The sequence below is a fragment of the Balaenoptera ricei genome, chromosome 11, assembly GCF_028023285.1.
Source record: "Balaenoptera ricei isolate mBalRic1 chromosome 11, mBalRic1.hap2, whole genome shotgun sequence".
NCBI classification, from domain to species: Eukaryota; Metazoa; Chordata; class Mammalia; order Artiodactyla; family Balaenopteridae; genus Balaenoptera; species Balaenoptera ricei.
In genome coordinates this window covers 43,684,464-43,706,505 of record NC_082649.1, presented here as the reverse complement: position 1 = coordinate 43,706,505, position 22,042 = coordinate 43,684,464, and the positions used below count along the sequence as shown (strand labels likewise).

General features: G+C 35.9%; 1 protein-coding gene across 1 annotated transcript in view; it reads left to right on the top strand.

Annotated features, from left to right (window-relative positions):
* Window positions 1-22,042, top strand: part of BMP5 (bone morphogenetic protein 5) — a 116,428-nt gene that overhangs the window by 47,182 nt on the left and 47,204 nt on the right. Inside the window, exon 2 of the mRNA XM_059938996.1 lies at window positions 8,821-9,013. Coding sequence (XP_059794979.1) covers window positions 8,821-9,013 — 193 coding nt within the window. The remainder of the gene's footprint in view (window positions 1-8,820; window positions 9,014-22,042) is intronic.

Below are 22,042 nucleotides of genomic sequence, written 5' to 3'. Positions count from 1 at the left end.
ATAAGGGAGAAAAAATAAAAAATTGAAATATATTAATTTTAAGAAATCAATAATTACTTTATTGCTATTATTGTTTATTTATTATTGAACATATCAGTTTTCATACCAATGCTTAACATGTATCATTATTATTATTATTGTATTCTAATAACCCCTGGGGGCTGAGTGCTGGGCGCATCCAGTCTGAGGAGGGAAGGGAGACCTTGAGACCATCTTCCTCCCCGTTCCAAAGCTGTCTTACACAAGACTTAATTCTTTTTCTTTAAAATTTTATTGAAGTATAGTTGATTTACAATGTTGTGTTTAATTTCTGCTGTACAGCAAAAGTGACTCAGTTATACATATATATATTCTTTTTCATATTATTTTCCATTATGGTTTATCACAGGATATTGAATATAATTTCCTGTGCTATACAGTAGGATCTTGTAGGACCTTGTTATTCTTCCATTCTATATATAATACTTTGCATCTACTAATTCCAAACTCCCAATCCTTCTCTCCTCCAGCCCCCTCCCCCTTGGCAACCACAAGTCTGTTCTCTTTAAGACTTAATTCTTTGTGTCCCTAAATCACTCATGTTTTTTTAAATCAAAATAATATATAACTATTGGATCATTAATTCAATTTTGTAAATTTCAAAATTATGTGCTGTGTATTTAATCGATTCAGGAAATCAATTTGTTTAGCTATCATAGGACAACATTGAAATTATTAACCATCTCACCTTTCTTTTGCAATTTTTCTTCCTTATAAAACTGTATTCATGAAGCATTTATGAATACCAGCAAGAGTATTTCAACTACAGGACATTTGAAAGTCAATTGAAATTGTTCTTTGAAACAAACCACTCAGGGGGACAATTTTCCCTTTTTCAAGTCACACATGGCTGTGGTATTAAGAGGCTCTTAGGGTTTCTGGAATCTGGAGTTTACCACACTCTCTGGGATGGTTATCCTTTCAAAGAAACATGTAACATGTGCATTCACTGACCAATGAATAGACCTTTATAGGACCAAGTTTATGTTTCTCAGTGGACTAGTCAGTGAAAGATGCCTTGTGGGGTGAAACATCTTGGTAGTCACAGGATAACTTTGCTTTTTTTCTTTCACTTTAAAATGTAACACAGATAAGTAATAATTCTATGAGTAATCTCTTAATGATTTTTTGCACTCAGCAGCAAACAATGATCTGTATTCTTTCAACAGCTGGCTGCACTCCTGGGAAAACGCTATCTTTGTCTTGCAGCTACTGATTCTATTTGAATCTTCCAAGTTACAGCCCTTGTGTGGGAGATTAAGACTGAGTGCCCATGGATGCATCCCCTTAAGACAGCAGATAAATCACTAAATAGATAAAACTGCAATCCTCTGTTAATTAGTTCTACTCTTCAGATACTGTAGACAGCAAAATGTTTAGTCAGGACATTTCTATCCAATTTCTACTTATGATAAAGTCATTCAGAGAGGTGTCTGTTTGGAAAAAAGAGACTGCCATCAGTCATTAACTTCTGTTAAGTTATATCTCAACAATAAAAGGCTTCAGAGTACGTCTTGTCTTTAAACACAAGAAGCTTAATCTTTGCAGAACTTTGGCAATTTAGAGCATTTAGAATGTAGTTTGGTGCTTCTATAAAGGCGATCCTGTTTCTTTTCACTCTCAGCCCATGACTCATGGAATGCGAGTCTTCTGATTCATATTTTACCTCTTGTATGCTTTGATGTTGCCACTTTTTTAAAAAACCAAACTATAAAAATAAATTCATTCTCTGGTTCTGTCAGTGTAGGTGACCTTTCAGTTGTTCTAGTTGGTTCATAGAAAGAAATGTTTGGAAGACACAAAACCTGCTTCCTGGAAGCAGAAGGAGGTACATTCCCTACCATCATTATGATCATGTTTTTAGTGGTAAGCTGTATCAATTTGCTGATTTTTGATGGTTTCTTTTCTGTAAGTTGGTGTGTATGTATATGCAGAAAGCAACTCTTTAATTTTTGTAGAGAGCACTGTGGGCCACTATCAGCTCAGGTAAATAAGCAACCCTGTGTTGATAGACTTGTTTAATTTATGGTGATAGTCACTGGTTTACATGTAACAACCTTCAAAACAAGCATGTACCATAAATGACAGTGGGAGATGAGTGCAAGGCATCAGTGTCATGTTTTCATGGCTGTTTGGCAAAATACAGCCTGTTGATGTAGTTAGATATGTAAGCAGATATGAAAATAGCAGTCTGGGCAGGTGGTTGTGTTCTCTCTCTCTTTTTTCTTTTTTTTTTTTTTACAATGGTGTGTTAGTTTCTGCTTTATAGCAAAGTGAATCAGCTATACGTATACATGTGTTCTCTTTTTAAGTGCAGTTTTCAAAGGTGAATCAACTGATACAGGATGTGTGTTTTAAATCTAGTTATATTTGTTCCTAAACTCTCTTTTCCACTTCACATGAGAGAAATGGTGTCTATGGTATGGGATGAGGAAATGGTCTCCACCAGAGACAAGTGTTAACCTCTTGATCTCAGTCTGTTTTAACCCTTGTGTCGTTTTATTCCCTTGGACAAGTCTGGGTCTGGTTTGAGTGAGCTCACCCTTCTGCTTTTTTGTTTTGTTTTGTTTCACTTTGTTTTTCTTTGTCTTGTCTGGGAATGAGGAGATCTCTTCTACCATTTAATAGGAATGTAATTATGACCTTTATGGAGTCTGGCAGATTTTAATCTGGTAACACAGATTTTATTAGAAATGATAATAAAGATGTTTTGGAAACTCACACATGGTTTTGTTGATGTAACATAGAAATGAAAAAATGAATTGAAAGGTCCAAATATTTAATACACTATGAATCAAAACCCCCAAATAGTATACATTTTAATGATTTTTTTCTACTTGTTTATTTGTTTACTTTTAAGTTTCTCAAGCCATTTACAATTGCAATGTGTTATACAGCCCACTGCAACTTATGGAGAAACACAATATATTTAATATATAAAATCATCACAATATGAACAAGGCAAAGATAGCTCCTATAAAAAGCTTACATCTAAGGAATATGAAATGTGTGTGTATGTTCTCTTTCATCTGTTTTGGGAGTGTTGTTTTTAAAATATAGTTGTAGGAAAAGTTGCATGTTAATAGAGATATTATATAACGCTAATTCAGGTCGTGGATACAATCACCTGCTTATTCATAAACATTTTCTTAGATAAGAAATGGAATCAGTATTAAATAGGTGAATATGATACAACTTTTGCTAAGATAAATATTGGAGGAAGTGAGTTCTAGAAGGAGCGGAGTCCAGAATGTATGCCATCCTCTGTAGGGTAGGAGCATCTCGTAGAGGAGAATGTAAGCATTGAAATATCAACTCTCCTTAGGGATAATTAGATAAAACAAACAAAACTACATCCAGAAAAAACAAACAAACACACAGGGTCGTGTTGTTGAGGGCTTTGGGAGTTGAAATCTTGACATTGGGTTGAAATCTCTTCCCTCCCAATTATAGGCTGTGGGCTCTTGAGCAAGTAATAGAAACTTATGGACATAAGTGAGTATTAAATAAAATACATGCCCTCCCAAATGAGAGTTAAATAAATTATCATGCCCTCAGTCAATGGGAAATGCAGCAGGATGGTGCTGAGTGAAAAGACAGAACCAGCTTTTGATCTGTTCATAGTCTTTCATTCAACCAATGTTTGTTAGAAGACTTCTTCGGATCAGGCATTGTATTGTGTTAGATGCCAATTACACACTGGTGATCAAACCCTTGCTTCTCCACCTGTTCTCCACACTTTTGTGTATTGCTGATTAACATTGTTTGAATATACAGTTGACTCTCGAACAACATGGGTGGGACTGCATGGGTGCACTTATATGCAGATTTTTTTCAATAAATATATTGGAAAATTTTTTGGAGATTTGCAGCAATTTGAAAAAACTCAGACATAAACAGCATAACCTAGAAATATCAGGAAAATTAAGAAAAAGTTAGGTATGTCATGAGTGCATAAAATATATGTAGATATACACATAACATACAAAATATGTGTTAATCAACTGTTTATGTTATCAGTAAGGTTATTAGTAGTTAAGTTTTTGTGGGGTCAAAGTTATATGCAGATTTTCTGACTGCACAGGGAGTCAGTTCTCCTGGACCCCATATTGTTCAAGGGTCACCTGTACTAACAACGAACTAGTCTCTAAGTAGGATGTCATTATGTAGGTGGTATGGACATTGAACAAAGATTTACAATGAGCTTTAGAAGACAGACATCTGTTACCACCTAGCTGTCATCACCCAATTTCTTTTTTTTTTTTTTTTGGCATAAGTGTATTTTATTTTTTTATTTTTTTTATCACCCAATTTCTTATTCTTAAGTCAGGGATATTAATATTTGACACCTATCTAGGTAACTGAGATTACCTTGTGAATATTTGTGACCATCATTAGGAGTGCAAGGCTATATAAGTACTACTTTTATTCCATTACTCACTGCAACATGTCCCATGGAATTTACCAGGGCAATTATAATTCAAAGCAGTAGGATATAGGAATTTGAATCACTGGACAAAACTGCACTACAACTTTATTCTGTGTGGTATATTTAATATAAAATTTTATTAAACTCTTTGAAACTCTGCCCCCTTAAGGGGTTAGGTTAAAGAGCCTGGATTAGAAAGCTGAAATTTTATAATAACAGCTGAAATTCTAGCTTTCCACTTTATTACACTAACATCTCACAGGGGATTCCAGAACAGTCGATGACTTTACATAATATGAATTCAATACTCATCTGCATTACACAGGTGCATGCTTTAGATTGGACCATAACAAACACATGTCAAAGCCCTTATGTCCAAGACGATAGTTATTTTTGTCTAAATTTCAAATATAAAATTGATTGTTAATGGAAAATTGAATAATGATTGTTATCACTTAGAATTTTGAATATTGACTTTCAGAATAGAGAATATATATTTTTGAATGACTGATGAATGCTTAGATCATAAAGTATGGAACTCCTCAAGCAGAGTCTGGGACAGTGCCACGTAGTCAAACACCGGGAACATTTCTGCAGCAAACCAGTAAGTTAAAGTGAGATAAATAGGGACTTTAAAGTCACCTCAAATCAGTTAATTTCCAGTTCTTCTGCCAAGTGAAGTTGAAGCCAAATTTTCAGTTTTCAGAGCTTTTTGGATTTTGGACTTGTGAATGCAAGATTTCAGATCACTTTTCCTTTTCTTTTTCTTTTTTTAATTGAAGTATAGTTCATTTACAATGTTGTGTTAGTTTCAAGTGTGCAGCAAAATGATTCATACATATATTAATATATATTATATATATATTCTTTTTCATTATAGGTTATTACAAAATATTGAGTATAGTTCCCTGTGCTATACAATAGGTCCTTGTTGTTTACTTATTTTATATACAGTAGCATGTTTCTGTTAATCCCAAACTCCTAAATTATCAGATCTTTATTAAAGCATAAATACTTGGTAAATTAGGACAAAGTAGTAGTCTCTAAGCAGAAGCAGCCTATCCTGGCATTTAAGAATCATAGCTTGGGGCTTCCCTGGTGGCGCAGTGGTTGAGAATCTGCCTGCCAATGCAGGGGACATGGGTTCGAGCCCTGGTCTGGGAAGATCCCACATGCCGGGGAGCGACTGGGCCCGTGAGCCACAACTACTGAGCCTGCGCGTCTGGAGCCTGTGCTCCGCAACAAGAGAGGCCCGCGCACCGCGATGAAGAGTGACCCCCGCTTGCCGCAACTGGAGAGAGCCCTCGCGCGGAGATGAAGACCCAACACAGCTAAAATAAATAAATAAATTTATTAAAAAAAAAAAAAAAGAAAAAAAAAAAGAATCATAGCTTGGTGGCATGAAATGCTTGGATTCAAATTCTTTGGCAAGGTATTTTTTTCCTCTACCTCCTCAGTTTCTTCATCTTCAAAATGAGGATGATAATAGAACCTACCTCATAGGTTGTTATGAATTGTAATATGTTAATATCAATAAAATGCTTAGAACAGTTCTATTTAAATACTGTTTCATGATGTCATCTACTTTGTTTAAATTAGGATCAGAGAAAAGTTTACAGCAAATTAAATGTAGTTCTTTGTTGGGACTTCCCTTTTGGTGCAGTGGTTAAGAATCTGCCTGCCAATGCAAGGGACATGGGTTTGAACCCTGCTCCAGGAAGATCTCACGTGCTGCTGAGCAACTAAGCCTGGTTCGCCACAACTACTGAGCCTGCAAGACAAAACTACTGAGCCCGCATGCCACAACTACTGAAGCCTGTGCGCCTAGAGCCTGTGCTCCGCAACGAAGAGTAGCCTCCGCTCGCCACAACTAGAAAGCCTGCATGCAGCAAAAAAGACCCAACGCAACCAAAAATAAATAAATAAATAAAATTGATTCTTTAAAAAAAAAATGTAGTTTTTCTGTAAACAAGAGTTGTGGCTAGTCTTAATATTCATACGTACATTCTAGTTATTAGAGATCCAGTTTGTAGGTATTTTCTGCCCTTACACTTTGGAGATGGAGACCCGTTCATAGCAGTCTACACTACTGCCAGTTGGAGCTCAGACAGAAAAGAGGTTTAAATTATGTACCAAAATAGAATCTTAAAAATGCAGTCATCCTCCTTATTTAGGGAAAGTTAATTAATGATCTCTCCAGGGGAATGGACATCTCTTAGGACCAAGATAATGATACTTAAATAAAACAAAACCTCATGAGTCACGGGAGTGGTGTTGGTGTACCCAGGCAGCCCGAGAGCGCCGTTCTCACCAAGTCCATGGGAGGAAAATGCCTCCAGGTGTAGCTTACATTTTCCTCTTTGCTGGTGTAGGTATCTGAGATGGAGGTGGGGCTGAGCTCCTAGCTCTCTTAAACCATCTCCTACTCCTCTGGAGAAAATAAACCAGAGATTATTTTGGAGGATGAAGGCAAGGAATTGTGGGTTCCTTTGTCATGAACTTCCTCTCAGACATGGAGCCTTGTCTGGCACTAGAATTTAGGAGTCCAGCAGCCTGGGTTCCCAAAAATCACTCCTCGATGATCATGATTGCCTTCTCTCTTCCTTAATCTTGACCTTTCCTCTAGTTAAGGATCCCAAGTTTCATATATTTTTAGCAGTGTTGGTATCATTTCAATTAACCTCCTAAAGATATTTTTTGTGTCTTAATCCAATTTTTGAACATTGTGAATTGTTTATATAACATACATCTTTTATCTTCTTGTAACAACATTTCAGCAATGAAATGTCACTGGATATATTCTAAAAAATTTTTGTAGGTTTGTGAGACACTTGGAACACAATGCTTTGCAGTGAATTTTTTTTTGTAATCTGTCCTATATTATCTGAGGTAACTGAGATTTTGAGAAACCTACCAGCACTGAGAAACTTAATTCCATTAAATGATATTGCATTACTAAAAATGAGCCCTTTTAATAGGTGGTTCCTTAAGAAAGATTTTGGTACCCAGCATGAGACAGGCTATGACCTGGGACCTGGGACCCTTTGCTGCAGTGCTTGCACCTGGACAAATATCTCTCCTCAAGCAATAAAATACAAAGAAACTATAAGGGACTAAATAGAGCTGCGTTCATGAACAGTTGGGGCAAATTATGGACAACAAGATACAAAAAGGCCAAAAACCCAATTGCCACTTCTGAAGAGCCTGGAGCAAAAACAGGGTGTCAGGAGCAAAAGCAGGGTACTGCGCATGCCCCCTGGACTCAACACCACGTAAGGGGTGGGTAAACCACTTAAGCCCCGCCTCTGGCCCAACTCCTGGACACACCCCTACCCTCACCCCATATAAGGAACCAGCTCGCCCCAACTTGGGAGCAAGCAAGGGAACCTGTTACTTGTTTTTGCTCCCCTCTGCTATAGCAGGGCCCCCAATAAAGCCTTGCCTGAATTTCTTGTCTGGCCTCTTATCAATTTCTATTGATTAGGAAAGGCCAAGAACACTGGTCAGTAACAAGCATAGACTGTATCCAATAATACATCATTTTACAAAGCTGGATTATGTAATGATATGCCTGACACTGTCCTGAATCCCTTGACACTCCTCAATATTCCCAAGAGGAAAAATTCTCTGACCTCATTTGGTAGGAAGGTTGCTGAAGGCGGAAATATGTTCCTCTCTCAATTTTGCATAAGAGCAGAGATCTTTGGGAGACTGGATGCTGCACCACGTGTTGGGGAGGTTGCACTCAATAATCTATAAGAACAAATGAAAATGCATTAAAAAAGGTAGAGCTTTGCATTTGCTAAAAGGAGGAAAAACGTCTCCCGGGAGGACACTTTAGGAACAATCTTTCTTGTGAAAATGCATTTGTTTTGTTTCCTTGACCTCTAAAATTTCATAAACACAGCCCCACTGTGCCAGCAGCTCCTCGGGCCTCCGTCCGACTTTCCTCCCTTGACTGTGCTAAATCTCACCATTGACTTCACCTGGAACTCTGGAGCTTTCTATCACAGAGTGCTAATTCCTGTATGAACCCTTCTCTGTTCTGGTACTTGATACACACTAGTAATAACTTTACAACCTTCACTTTTAAAAACATTTTTGGATAACCTTTCCATTTAGGAGCCAGGAATTTGTATAAAACCACAGAGGTTATATTGCTTTTGAACTAAAGGCTGTTGGTTTGTGGAACTTCCTTCAACTGGAAACACATATGAGTCTGTGGTTTTATGTTTTCCCAGTTTTATAACATCCTGCTTGTTTGTTTTCAAAGTGAAAGAATTTACCATTAATTTCCATACTTTATAAAGGCCTAACTTTTTACTTCCTTTTTTTTTTTTTTTTTTTTTCAGTTGAAAGAGACAAGGATTTTTCTCACCAGCGAAGGCATTACAAAGAATTCCGGTTTGATCTTACTCAGATTCCTCATGGAGAAGCAGTGACAGCAGCAGAATTCAGGATATATAAGGACCGGAGCAACAGCCGATTTGAAAATGAAACAATTAAGATTAGCATATATCAGATCATCAAGGAATACACAAATAGGTATCAAATTTATATCTGACTTATTATTCTAGCAAATAAATGTTACATTGTAGTAAAATCCATTGATAACCCACTGGTCTATCAAATCATGCTTCTTTGAGTGTAATGGCATCAAGGCAGGTATAGACACATGAAAGATACATGTAACTGATCTGAAATGTGTCTTGTACATTTCACAGCTTTTTCCTACTCCTTACACCAATCTGTGTGCTAGACGGTCTCATGCTACCCTGTATGTGATTTTCAGGCCCTTCACCTCATTTTGTAAATGAGAAAACTTTCATTTTATTCTGCACATATGAAATTTATAATTAAGATGATTTGAATTACTTGTTGTTTTATAAATTGGAGAAGAGTGGCTTTATTTTTCCCTGGCATAGTGTAAAGTGTGTGTAGTGTTATGTGGATTTTGATGGAAGACATTGTATTTGCAATAGATTCTGACAGTTAACCTGTATGTCTTCTGTCTATAAAATGCTTAATTCAAAATGGTACAAAAATGGACAGAGAATCTGAAATACTAGATGTATGAAAACCTCAGCTGATAATTACTGCAAATGAGCCATCACATATAAGAATTAGAAAGGGACATTAGTGGTGTTTTCAGACCAGTGCAGAAACTGCTTGGGTCACACCTTTTACAAATGATTAACACATTTGTTGGACAGCTCTTACATTTTTAAAGAAAATTCTTATTGGAATATTATATTGAGGTGAAATTTGTCTTCCATTCATTAAATCTAGATTTTCCCTTTGATGAAATACTATGTCCTTATTTGATGAGATAAATATTTAAAGACAGCTGTCATGAGCCCACTAAGGCCTCTTTCTCTCCTTAATGAATATTTCTAGTTCCTGACCTTTGGATATTTCTTGGTCTTCTAGTGAGTAGGATTTCTCAATGGGTATTCCATGGAACACTAGCCCCTCACAATACTCAATGAAGAAAAAGAATAAAAAGCTTCTGGGGTCAAATGCATTTGAAAAGTCTACTTGTTAGACCATGTTTTAGGAGATTCACCATGCATATTAGAATAATAAAGTCTTGCAAAGTCTTTATGGTAAAGAAACCTGTCAATTCAGTTTTTCCTAGTCTTCCTCAAAATTATTCGACTATGGAATCTTTTTCTTTGGGTCTGTAATACTTAATATCCTATGAAACACTGGTTTAGCAGGACACACCTTAATAAATACTGATCTCTGTACACTGTTATTTTAAGAGCACTAATTTCAAGGCAGAAAGATCTCTGTTCTTTTCTCAGCTCTAACATGTACTAGCTATTTGTCTGTGGGTGAATTTTTTGTTTTAAATCTCAATCCTGTGGTTCCATTTATAAAATGAGGATACTAATTTTTTTCTCACAGGGACAGGGCCTGGCATACTACATTATTTTTTTAAATACTAAATAATGGGGGTGACTTTTAAAATTAAATGACTAGATTTGAAAATAATGCTCCAAATACCATCTAATTATATTGCCATAGCTAACAAATATTTTATTTATAATTCTCCTTTTCTGCATCTGTTTCCACACTTGGGCTGGTGAGCTCCTTAAAGAAGGGATAGTGTCTTAAGTGATTTTTTTTTTTTTTTTTTTTTTTAGCCTCAGCACTATGAATTTGTTTGATACAGTTTTGAAATTATCATTACCCATGAATGGGATACATCTTCCATGAACATATCCTAAAATACTTGAATTATCTTACCTTTTGAACATTCACAATATATTTTTATGAAAGTTGAATTTGTACTTGGTTATTCAACATACCAAGTATTTTTTACAGGAGTTGTTTGTACACCAGCCCCCTATTTATTTATTAATTGTTTGAAACTAAATATAGACATTTACACTGATCACAGTTAAAGGTCCTAACTTTTATTTAGGTCCATTGTTCTATCTGCTCAGGATATTTTTGAATGTCATCCATTGAACTAGCTACCCTTTGAGCTTTCTTTCACTCTATTTTCTAAGTATGTTAACTACACTTACATAATTTAAAACATAATAACAATGATAAGAATAAAGGACTAATTTTTAGAAGAGTCCACTGATAATAATATATAGATTTATTTATGAATGAACCCATGCTGATTTTTATTAATAATACATTTGAAATATTTATGAGTATTGATGCTTAATCAGATCTCATAATTTTGGGAAATTTCATTTCTTTCTAAAAATGGAACATTTGTCTATCTTGAAACTTTGGTATTTCTCTAATTATAACTGATGTTAAACATATTATTCTCAATGTTTCTACAACTCCATCTGCCTGCTCTTTGAGTATTCTTGGGTATAATTTGGCTAACACTTTACTTATTTTAACATGTGTAGTTAATCTACTCTAAGATCCAGAATTTCACTGATATTTTTCCTAAATCTTTGAAAATGATTTCTAAAATCTAAAGTACATGTATCTCTTTGATTGGTGTTGTCTCACTCTACCATTCCAGACTCTAGGGTGGCAGAGATTGGATAGGATTCTACTCAATTTAATGAACATTATTTTGAAATTTTTAATTCAGTAAATTCAATTCAATATTAATTCAATTCTACCAAGTTCACATTTTTGAACATTTACTATTAAGTATTGTTGCTGAATTATGATTTTTCTCCTGTAGGGTTATGCTATACCTATTGTCTTCTGTGTATTTGTTTTTGGTAATGGGTATGGAATTTTTTCCCCCAATTATTTGCTTCAATGTCTGAAGCATACAAATGTACACATGCATATTTATGTATCATTGACCAGGAGGGAGAATCTCTCGCAAAATGCCTTCCTCATCTTTGAAAAAGGCAGTCATCCACTGCCAGTGGTTCATTAATCCACAGTGTAACAAAATGCAACCCTGTGCTGTGCTATTGTCTGTAAATCTAGGATCCTCTTTTTACACTCCACTTTCTCTGCCAAAGAAAGACATTTAAGGGACAGAAGATATAGAAACAGCACATATGCCTCTTAGTGTATTTCAGGTTTCTGTGTAGGATTTCAAAGCCTTTGTAGAAAATGGTAGTGTATAGTAATAAGAGCAGGGTCTTTGGAATTCCCACATGGGGAAATTGATGTACATCTTGGAGTCTCAGTTTAAAAATCTATAGACAAAAATAAAAGCAAAAATAAGTATTTCAGAACAATAAAAATATTTCAAATGATGTGGGAAAGACTGGTACTTATCACAATGCAAAGACCAGAGTTGATACTTAATAAATATATCAGTTAACAGCTTAACAGGAGCAACTATTTTACTAGGATTTAGAGGGTTGTATACAAAGGGTAATCAAAAATAGGTGGTTACTATAATAACAGTAGCTACCATTTGCTACTGTTTATGTTAAGACAAAGTGAGCAAAATGATGCTAGGTGACTTTCCTTAATAAAAAATTAGCTGATCTGTAATGAAATGAACACCACCCAACTTATGAGCAGTTGGAGCTATCTGTGAACTTGTCCCTGAAAACCCAAGTTTTAGATAAATAGTCAAATTCTCCTTTAAAATACAGTTCAAGGGGCCTCAGACATGAATCCGGGGTGCAGACGCCTGTCAAGCCCAACTGGAGTCCTTGGCACTCTGGGCGGTGCAGGCAATGCAGATGGCCTGGCTCTGACTCTGAGGAGACCAGGCCACCCTGTGCTCCTCAGACCACTGTCCGGCCCTTCCGGCAACTCTGGACCCCATCGCCGTGCACCAGCCAGGTGGTTCCAGGGATTTGGATGTCCGTGTCTTTCAGGGACCATTACTTCACCTGCCACATGATTGCGGGATCTTGGTTCCCAGGCCAGAGGTCTGGCCCGAGCTCCTGTGGTGGGGGCTCTGAGTCCAAACCGCTGGACTAACAGAAAATCTCAGACCCCAGGGAATATCAATCAGAGTGAGGCCACCCAGAGGTCCTCATCTCAGCACCAAGACCGAGCTCTATCCAACTGCCTGCAAACTCCAGTGCTGGATGTCTCAGGCCAAACAACCAGTAAGACAAGAATACAGCACCACCCATTAAAAAAAAAAAAAAAAAGATCAACAAAAAAATATGTTACAGATGAAGGAGCAAGGCAAAAACCTAAAAGACCAAATAAATGAAGATGAAATAGGTAACCTACCTGAAAAATAATTCAGAGTAATGATAGTAAAGATGATCCAAAGTCTTGGAAACAGAATGGAAAAAACACAAGAAACATTTAACAAGGATCTAGAAGAACTAAAGATCAAACAAACAGTGATGAACAACATAATTACTGAAATTAAAAATACTCTAGAAGGAATCAATATAGAATAACTGAGGCAGAAGAATGAATAAGTGAGCTGGAAGATAAAATGGTGGAAGTCACTGCCAGGGAGCAGAGTAAAGAAAAAAGAATGAAAAGAATTGAGGACAGACTCAGAGACCTCTGGAACAATATTAAACACACCAACATTTGAATTATAGGGGTCCTAGAAGAAGAGAAAAAAGAAGAGTCTGAGAAAATATTTAAAGAGACTATAGTTGAAAACTTCCCTAACATGGGAAAGGAAATGGTCAATCAAGTCTAGGAAGCACAGAGAGTACCATACAGGATAAATCCAAGGAGAAACACGCCAAACACATACTAATCAAACTATCAAAAATTAAACCCAAAGAAAAAATATTAAAAGCAACAAGGGAAAAACAACAAATAACATACAAGGGAATCCCCATAAGGTTAACAGTTGATCTTTCAACAGAAACTCTGCAAGCCAGAAGGGAGTGGCAGGACATATTTAAAGTGATGAAAAGGAAAAACCTACAACCAATATTACTCTACCTAGCAAGGATCTCATTCAGATTAGATGGAGAAATTAAAACCTTTACAGATAAGCAAAAGTTAAAAGAATTCAGCACCACCAAATCAGTTTTACAACAAATGCTAAAGGAACTTCTCTATGCAGGAAACACAAGAGAAGGAAAAGACCTACAAAAACAAACCCAAAACATTTAAGAAAATGGTAATAGGAACATACATATCGATAATTACCTTAAATGTAAATGGACTAAATGCTCCAACCAAAAGACATAGACTGGCTGAATGGATACAAAAATAAGACCCGTACATATGCTGCCTACAAGAGACCCACTTCAGACTTAGGGACACATACAGATTGAAAGTGAGGGGATAGAAAAAGATATTCCATGCAATGGAAGTCAAAAGAAAGCTGAAGTAGCAATTCTCATATCAGACAAAATAGACTTTAAAATAAAGACTATTAAAAGAGACAAAGAAGGACACTACATAATGATCAAGGGATCAGTCCAAGAAGAAGATATAACATTTGGAAATATTTATGCACCCAAAATAGGAGCACCTCAGTACATAAGGCAAATGCTAACAGCCATAAAAGGGAAATCGACAGTAACACAATAATAGTAGGGGACTGTAACACCCCACTTTCATCAATGGACAGGTCATCCAAAATTAAAATAAATAAGGAAACACAAGCTTTAAATGACACATTAGACAAGATGGACTTAATTGATATTTATAGGACATTCCATCCAAAAACAACAGAATACACTTTCTTCTCAAGTGCTCATGGAACATTCACCAGGATAGATCATATCTTGGGTCACAAATCAAGCCTTGGTAAATTTAAGAAAATTGAAATTGTATCAAGTATCTTTACTGACAACAACACTATGAGACTAGGTATCAATTACAGGAAAAAAACTGTAAAAAATACAAACACATGGAGGCTAAAAAATACGCTACTAAATAACCAAGAGATCACTGAAGAAATCAAAGCGGAAATCAAAAAATACCTAGAAACAAATGACAATGAAAACACTACGACCCAAAACCTATGGCATGCATCAAAAGCAGTTCTAAGAGGGAAGTTCAGAGCAATACAATCCTACCTCAAGAAACCAGAAAAATCCCAAATAAACAACCTAACCTTACACTTAAAACAATTAGAGAAAGAAGAACAAAAAAACTCCCAAAGTTAGCAGAGGGAAAGAAATCGTAAAGATCACATCAGAAATAAATGAAAAACGAATGAAGGGATCAGTAGCAAAGATCAATAAAAGTAAAAGCTGGTTCTTTGAGAAGATAAACAAAATTGATAAACTATTAACCAGACTCATCAGGAAAAAAAGGGAGAAAACTCAACAGAATTAGAAATGAAAAAGGAGAAGTAATAACTGACACTGCAGAAATACAAAGGATCATAAGAGATTACTACAAGCAACTATATGCCAATAAAATGGACAACCTGGAAGAAATGGACACATTCTTAGAACAGTACAACCTGCCGAGACTGAACCAGGAAGAAATAGAAAATATGAACAGACCAATCACAAGCACTGAAATTGAAACTGTGATTAAAAATCTTCTAACAAACAAAAACCCAGGACCAGGTGGCTTCACAGGCGAATTCTGTCAAACATTAAGAGAAGAGCTAACACCTGTCCTTCTCAAACTCTTCCAAAATATAGCAGAGGGAGGAACACTCCCCAAGTCATTCTATGAGGCCACCATCACCCTGATATCAAAACCAGACAAAGATATCACACAAAAAAGAAAACTACAGGCCAATATCTCTGATGAACATAGAGGCAAAAATCCTCAACAAATTACTAGCAAAAAGAATCAAACAGCACATTAAAAGGATCATACACCATGATCAAGTGGTATCTACCCCAGCAATGCAAGGATTCTTCAATATATGCAAATCAATCAATGTGATACACCATATTAACTAATTGAAGGAGAAAAACCATATGATCATCTCAACAGATGCAAAAAAAGATTTCTACAAAATTCAACACCTGTTTATGATAAAAACACTGCAGAATGTGTGCATAGAGGGAACCTACCTCAACATAATAAAGGCCATATATGGCAAACTCACAGCCAACATTGTTCTCACTGGTGAAAAACTGAAACCATTTCCTCTAAGATCAGGAAAACAACATGGGTGCCCACTCTCACCACTATTATTCAACATAGTTTTGGAAGTTTTAGCCACAGCAATCAGAGAAGAAAAAGAAATAAAAAGATCCAAATTGGAAAAGAAGAAGTAAAACTGTCACTGTTTGCCAATGACATGATACTATACATAGAGAATCCTAAAAATGCTACCAGAAAACTACTAGAGCTAATCAATGAATTTGGTAAAGTAGCAGGATACAAAATTAATGCATAGAAATATCTTCATTCCTATACACTAATGATGAAAAATCTGAAAGTGAAATTAAGGAAACACTCCCATTTACCACTGCAACAAAAAGAATAAAATACCTATGAATAAACCTACCTAAGGAGACAAAAGACCTGTATGCAGAAAACTATAAGACACTGATGAAAGAAATTAAAGATGATACAAACAGATGGAGAGATATACCATGTTCTTGGATTGGAAGAATCAACATTGTGAAAATGACTATACTACCCAAAAGCAATCTACAGATTCAATATAATCCCTATCAAACTACCAATGGCATTCTTCACAGAACTAGAACAAAAAATTTCACAATTTGTATGGAAACACAAAAGACCCCGAATAGCCAAAACAATCTTCAGAAAGAAAAATGGAGCTGGAGGAATCAGGCTCCTGGACTTTAGACTATACTACAAAGCTACAGTAATCAAGACAGCATGGTACTGGCACAAAAACAGAAATATAGATCAATGGAACAGGATAGAAAGTCCAGAGATAAACCCACGCACATATGGTCACCTTATCTTTGATAAAGGAGGCAAGAATATACAGTGGAGAAAAGATAGTCTCTTCAATAAGTGGTGCTGGGAAAACTGGACAGCTACATGCAAAAGAATGAAATTAGAATACTTCCTAACACCATACACAAAAATAAACTCAAAATGGATGAAAGACCTAAATGTAAGGCCAGACACTGTAAAACCCCTAGAGGAAAACATAGGCAGAACACATTATGAAACAAATCACAGCAAGATCCTTTTTGACCCACCTCCTAGAGAAATGGAAGTAAAAACAAAAATAAACAAATGGGACCTAATGAAACTTAAAAGCTTTTGCACAGCAAAGGAAACCATAAACAAGAGGAAAAGGCAACCCTCAGAATGGGAAAAAATATTTGCAAACAAAGCAACTGACAAAGGATTAATCTCCAAAGTATACAAGCAGCTCATGCAGCTCAATATCAGAAAAAAAAAAAAACAATGCAGTCCAAAAATGGGAGGAAGACCTAAATAGACATTTCTCCAAAGAAGACATACAGATTGCCATCAAACACATGAAAGGATGCTCAACATCACTAATCATTTGAGCAATGCAAATCAAAAGCACAATGAGGTATCACCTCACACCAGTCAGAATGGCCATCATCAAAAAATCTACAAACAATAAATGCTGGAGAGGGAGTGGAGAAAAGGGAACCCTCTTGCACTGTTGGTGGGAATGTAAATTGATACAGCCACCGTGAAGAACAGTGTGGAGGTTCCTTAGAAAACTAAAAATAGAACTGCCATACGATCCAGCAATCCCACTGCTGGGCATATACCCTGAGAAAACTGTAATTGAAAAAGAGACATGTACAAGAATGTTCAATGCAACACTATTTACAATAGCCAGGACATGGAATCAACCTAAGTGTCCAACGACCAATGAATGGATAAAGAAGATGGGGCACGTATATATAATGGATTATTACTCAGCCATACAAAGAAACGATATTGAGTTATTTGTAGTGAGGTGGATGGATCTAGAGTCTGTCATACAGAGTGAAGTAAGTCAGAAAGAGAAAAACAAATACAGTACGCTAACACATATATATGGAATCTAAAAAAAAAAAAATGGTTCTGATGAACCTACGGGCAGGACAGGAATGAAGACGCAGATGTAGAGAATGTACTTGAGGACACAGGGAAGGGGAAGTGTAAGCTGGGACGAAGTTTGAGAGTAGCATTCACATATATACACTACCAAATGTAAAATAGATAGCTAGCAGGAAGCAGCTGCATAGCACAGGGAGATCAGCTCTGTGCTTTGTGACCACCTAGAGGGGTGGGATAAGGAGGGTGTGAGGGAGACACAAGAGGGAGGGGATATGGGGATATATGTATGCACATAGCTGATTCACTTTATTATACAGGAGAAACTAACAGAACACTATAAAGCAATCATACTCTAATAAAGATGTTAAAAAAAATACAGTTCACGAGGATGGGAAACTGCTTATCTATGAATTTATTTTACAGAAGTATCAGAGATATAGAAAATTAGAAAAGGATTCACATATAAATGTTTTTCACAGTATTATTGGTTACCATAGCATAGACTGAGAACATTTTAATTTTAAACAGAACAGAAAAAGTTGCACTTTGTTTCATGGAAAATGGAAATGCTATACTTCATAGAGCAAGTAGAAATTGTATTTTAAAAATATATTAGTAACACTGGAAAGTGCTCAGGCTGTAATGTTAATTGAATAAAACAGGAAACAAACTTTATTTACACATAATACACATAATTATGTTAGGATGAATTCATGTGGAAAACAGATTAGAAAGAAGCAGCAAGTGTTCACTGAAAGCTTGCAGGTAATTTTAAATTTTAATTTCCCCCTTTTCTGTACTTTCTAAATTTTTATAGTGAAAATTACTTTTGTAATCAAAACAAGCATAAGCATAGTTGAGCAAGTGAAGATAATGAAACAACAGTATGTTACATGTTTCTTTACCAAATAACAATCCCAACATTTCCAGGTAGAGAGGGGCAAAAATCAAAACTAAACTGAACAAAATAAAGGATTAAAAAAATAAGTTGCTCTTATTTTTTTCTTAAGCTACAAGAGGCATTTTTTTTCCACAGAAAATGAAGATAAATAAATTTTTTTGTTTCCCCTCTTTTATGGAAAATTTTCCTGCCAATTGGGAACCTTGACTTTAATTCTCTGAACTGAGGAGGAATGGATTAAAGATACTTCATTTATATATCATGTGATCACAGTAAAATGGAAACAATTTCAATCTGAGAAACCCATTTTAATATCCAATTATTATTTGTTGAGTATTGATTATTTGTGTTTTCATATATTTATCAAATCAAGAACTAAAATGGATATATGAAAAGAAACTTGTACCTCTAGACATTTTCAAGCCTAAGGTCACCTCTTAAAACTTGTCTTCAAACTTGTGGATTTTATCTATGTACTGTTTCTTTTTTTTTAAAGTTTTATTGAACTATAGTTGATTTACAATGTTGTGTTAGTTTCAGGTATAATGCAAAGTGGTTCAGTTATACATACATGTATATAAATATATATATTTTTCTTCTACATTCTCTTCCATTATAGTTATTATAAGATATTGGCTACAGTTCCCTGTCTATACAATAGGTCCTTGTTGGTTATCTATTTTATATATAGTAGTGTGTAATAGTGTTTTGAATTAAACTAAGAAACAATTGAAAAGTCAGTGCAGACTGTACTCTTTAAGGCAGTGCATTTGACAATGCAAACATGTGTGTGTGTGTGTATAATTTCACATATTTAAAGGTCACTTCCCATAAGATGTCATCTAGGAGTGTCAAGGTGGGGATCCTTGAAGTAATTTAGACTGATGTTTTATAGATATGTTTTATATACAAGATGCTCTCTGGTCTATTAACCGTCTCATCTATAAATCCTTTGACAATGTTATGTGATCAAATACGAAAGAGACAGACCCATGATGTCATCTCTTTTCACAATTATTTATCTTAGCAAGACCTAAAACTCTTAAAATTATATGTTTTATTCCTACTATCTCCCACCTCCCCGTTTATCCCTACTCATATGTCAATGCGTGCCATTTAAAAGTGTTCTGATATTTATCCAAATCTTTATTTTTCTTGGTAAAAACTTAATACACATCATTTCACTCATTTAATCTTTTCACATGAAGCTGACAGCCCCAAATTCCGTATAGAAGGCATTTCTCTTCAGTCACCCCTCACATATCTGGCATTATTGGGAAATGAGGTTTCCACATGATTGAATTTTCCAGATAATTCAGCTGAGTTGGCCATGCTTTTCCTGAGCAACTTACATGTGGCCAACACAGGGTACACAAGGAGAGTAAATAAGATCCTTACAGTTCATAGCCTGAGGCAGGGGTTGGGGTGAGCTTGCCACACACAGGCTTTAAAAACTATAATACAATGTGCTAAGCAGTATGATGTAAGTATGTACTATGTGTTGTACAAATGAATACAAAATACAAATGAAGGGGAAATTAATTCTTCACATGGGACGGTGAGGGCCCTTGGGGAAAGCCACTAGGAGGAGCTCACCCTTGAGTTGGGCCTTTGAAGATGAGAAATAACTTTTTTTTTTTAAAGTCTATATCTTTGACTTTTTTTATTGAAGTATAGTTAATTTAAAATGTGGTGTTAATTTCTGCTGTACAGCAAAGTGACTCAGTTTTATATAAATATATATATATATGTATACACACACACATTCTTCTCCATATCCTTTCCCATTATGGTTTATCATGGGGTATTGAATATAGTTCACTGTGCTATACAGTAGGACCTTGTTCTTTATCCATCCTATATATAATAGTTTACATCTGCTAACCCCAAACTCCCACTCCATCCCTTCCCCATCCCTCCTCAACCTTGGCCACCACAAGTCTATTCTCTATGACTTGAGTCTGTTTCTGTTTCATAGATTGGTTCATCTGTGTCATATTTCAGATTCTACACAAAAGTGATATCATATGGTATTTGTCTTTCTCTTTCTGACTTACTTCACTTAGTATGATATTCCCTAGTTTCATCCATATTGCTGCAAGTAGCATTATTTTGTTCTTTCTTATGGCTGAGTAATATTCCATTGTATATATGTACCACATCTTCTTTATCCATTCATCTGTCGGTGGACATTTAGGTTGTTTCCATGTCTTGGTTATTGTGAATAGTGCTGCTATGAACATAGGTACATATGTATCTTTTTGAATTATAGTTTTATCTGGATATATGCTCAAGAGTGGAGAATATGGTAACTCTATTTTTACTTTTAGGAGGAACTTCCATACTGCTTTCCACAGTGGCTGCACCAATGTACATTCCCACCAACAGTGTAGGAGAACTTTCTATAACGACAGAGAGAGAAAGAGAGGTAGAGAGAGAGAGGGCACTTAGAAGAAATATTCCTAAGCATTAAAATGTTTAAATGCATAAAGAATTAAATAGTAAGAACAATGCCAGTAGTCCTACTACTAAGAAGAGCAGTCAGCACTTGCCCATTTAATGGGCACTCACCATGTGTCTGGCACTGTACTAAGTGCTTTTCTTGAATTAATTTTTTTCACAGTATACACATTTATATATTCCCAAAAGAAAACATGCTGTGTAGAATTCAACCTTTTCCTAATGTTCTGCTATGAATATCAATTTCTGTGCTCCACTGCGAAAATATTTTAAGCCAGCCTGTTCGCTGCCATTTGCCATCTTCCCTGCTTGGATATATTTAGTTGAGCTGTCATCATTCAAGTCCACAGTCAGTTTCACACTGACATCTTCTCCCCCCTCCTGCTTCTCTAAGATTTTTGATTCTTCTGTGGACGTACTTCAGGATACACATTGACAATTTCAATTTCCACCCAGGGAGATTTTGTGAGCTTTTGAGAGCAGCATAACTAACACTCGGAAGGTCAGTGCTGACTGCTCTAAGTATATAGGACAGCAGACAAGCATGGCTTGTGTTTCTGCAGTGTGCAGGGATCAAGCTCTAGTTCAAGTTCTCAGCCGAGGGGATTCAACACCCAGGAGACATGTAGCAATGTCTGGAGGCATTTTTGGTTGTCCCAGGTGGCAAGGGTGGAGGGACGAAGGGCTCCTGGCACCCAGTGAGTAGGAATGCTGGGGTAGTGGAAGATGCTGCTAAACCTTCTGCCATGAACAGGACACACCCCTACCCAATAAAGAATGATCTGGTCCAAATTTTTCCTAATGCTGAGGTTGAGAAATATTGCTCTAGTTGTAGATTTAAGTTACAAACCTAAATTATGGGAATAATTCATGCCATGGAGTCAATTTTTCCCTGACTATTT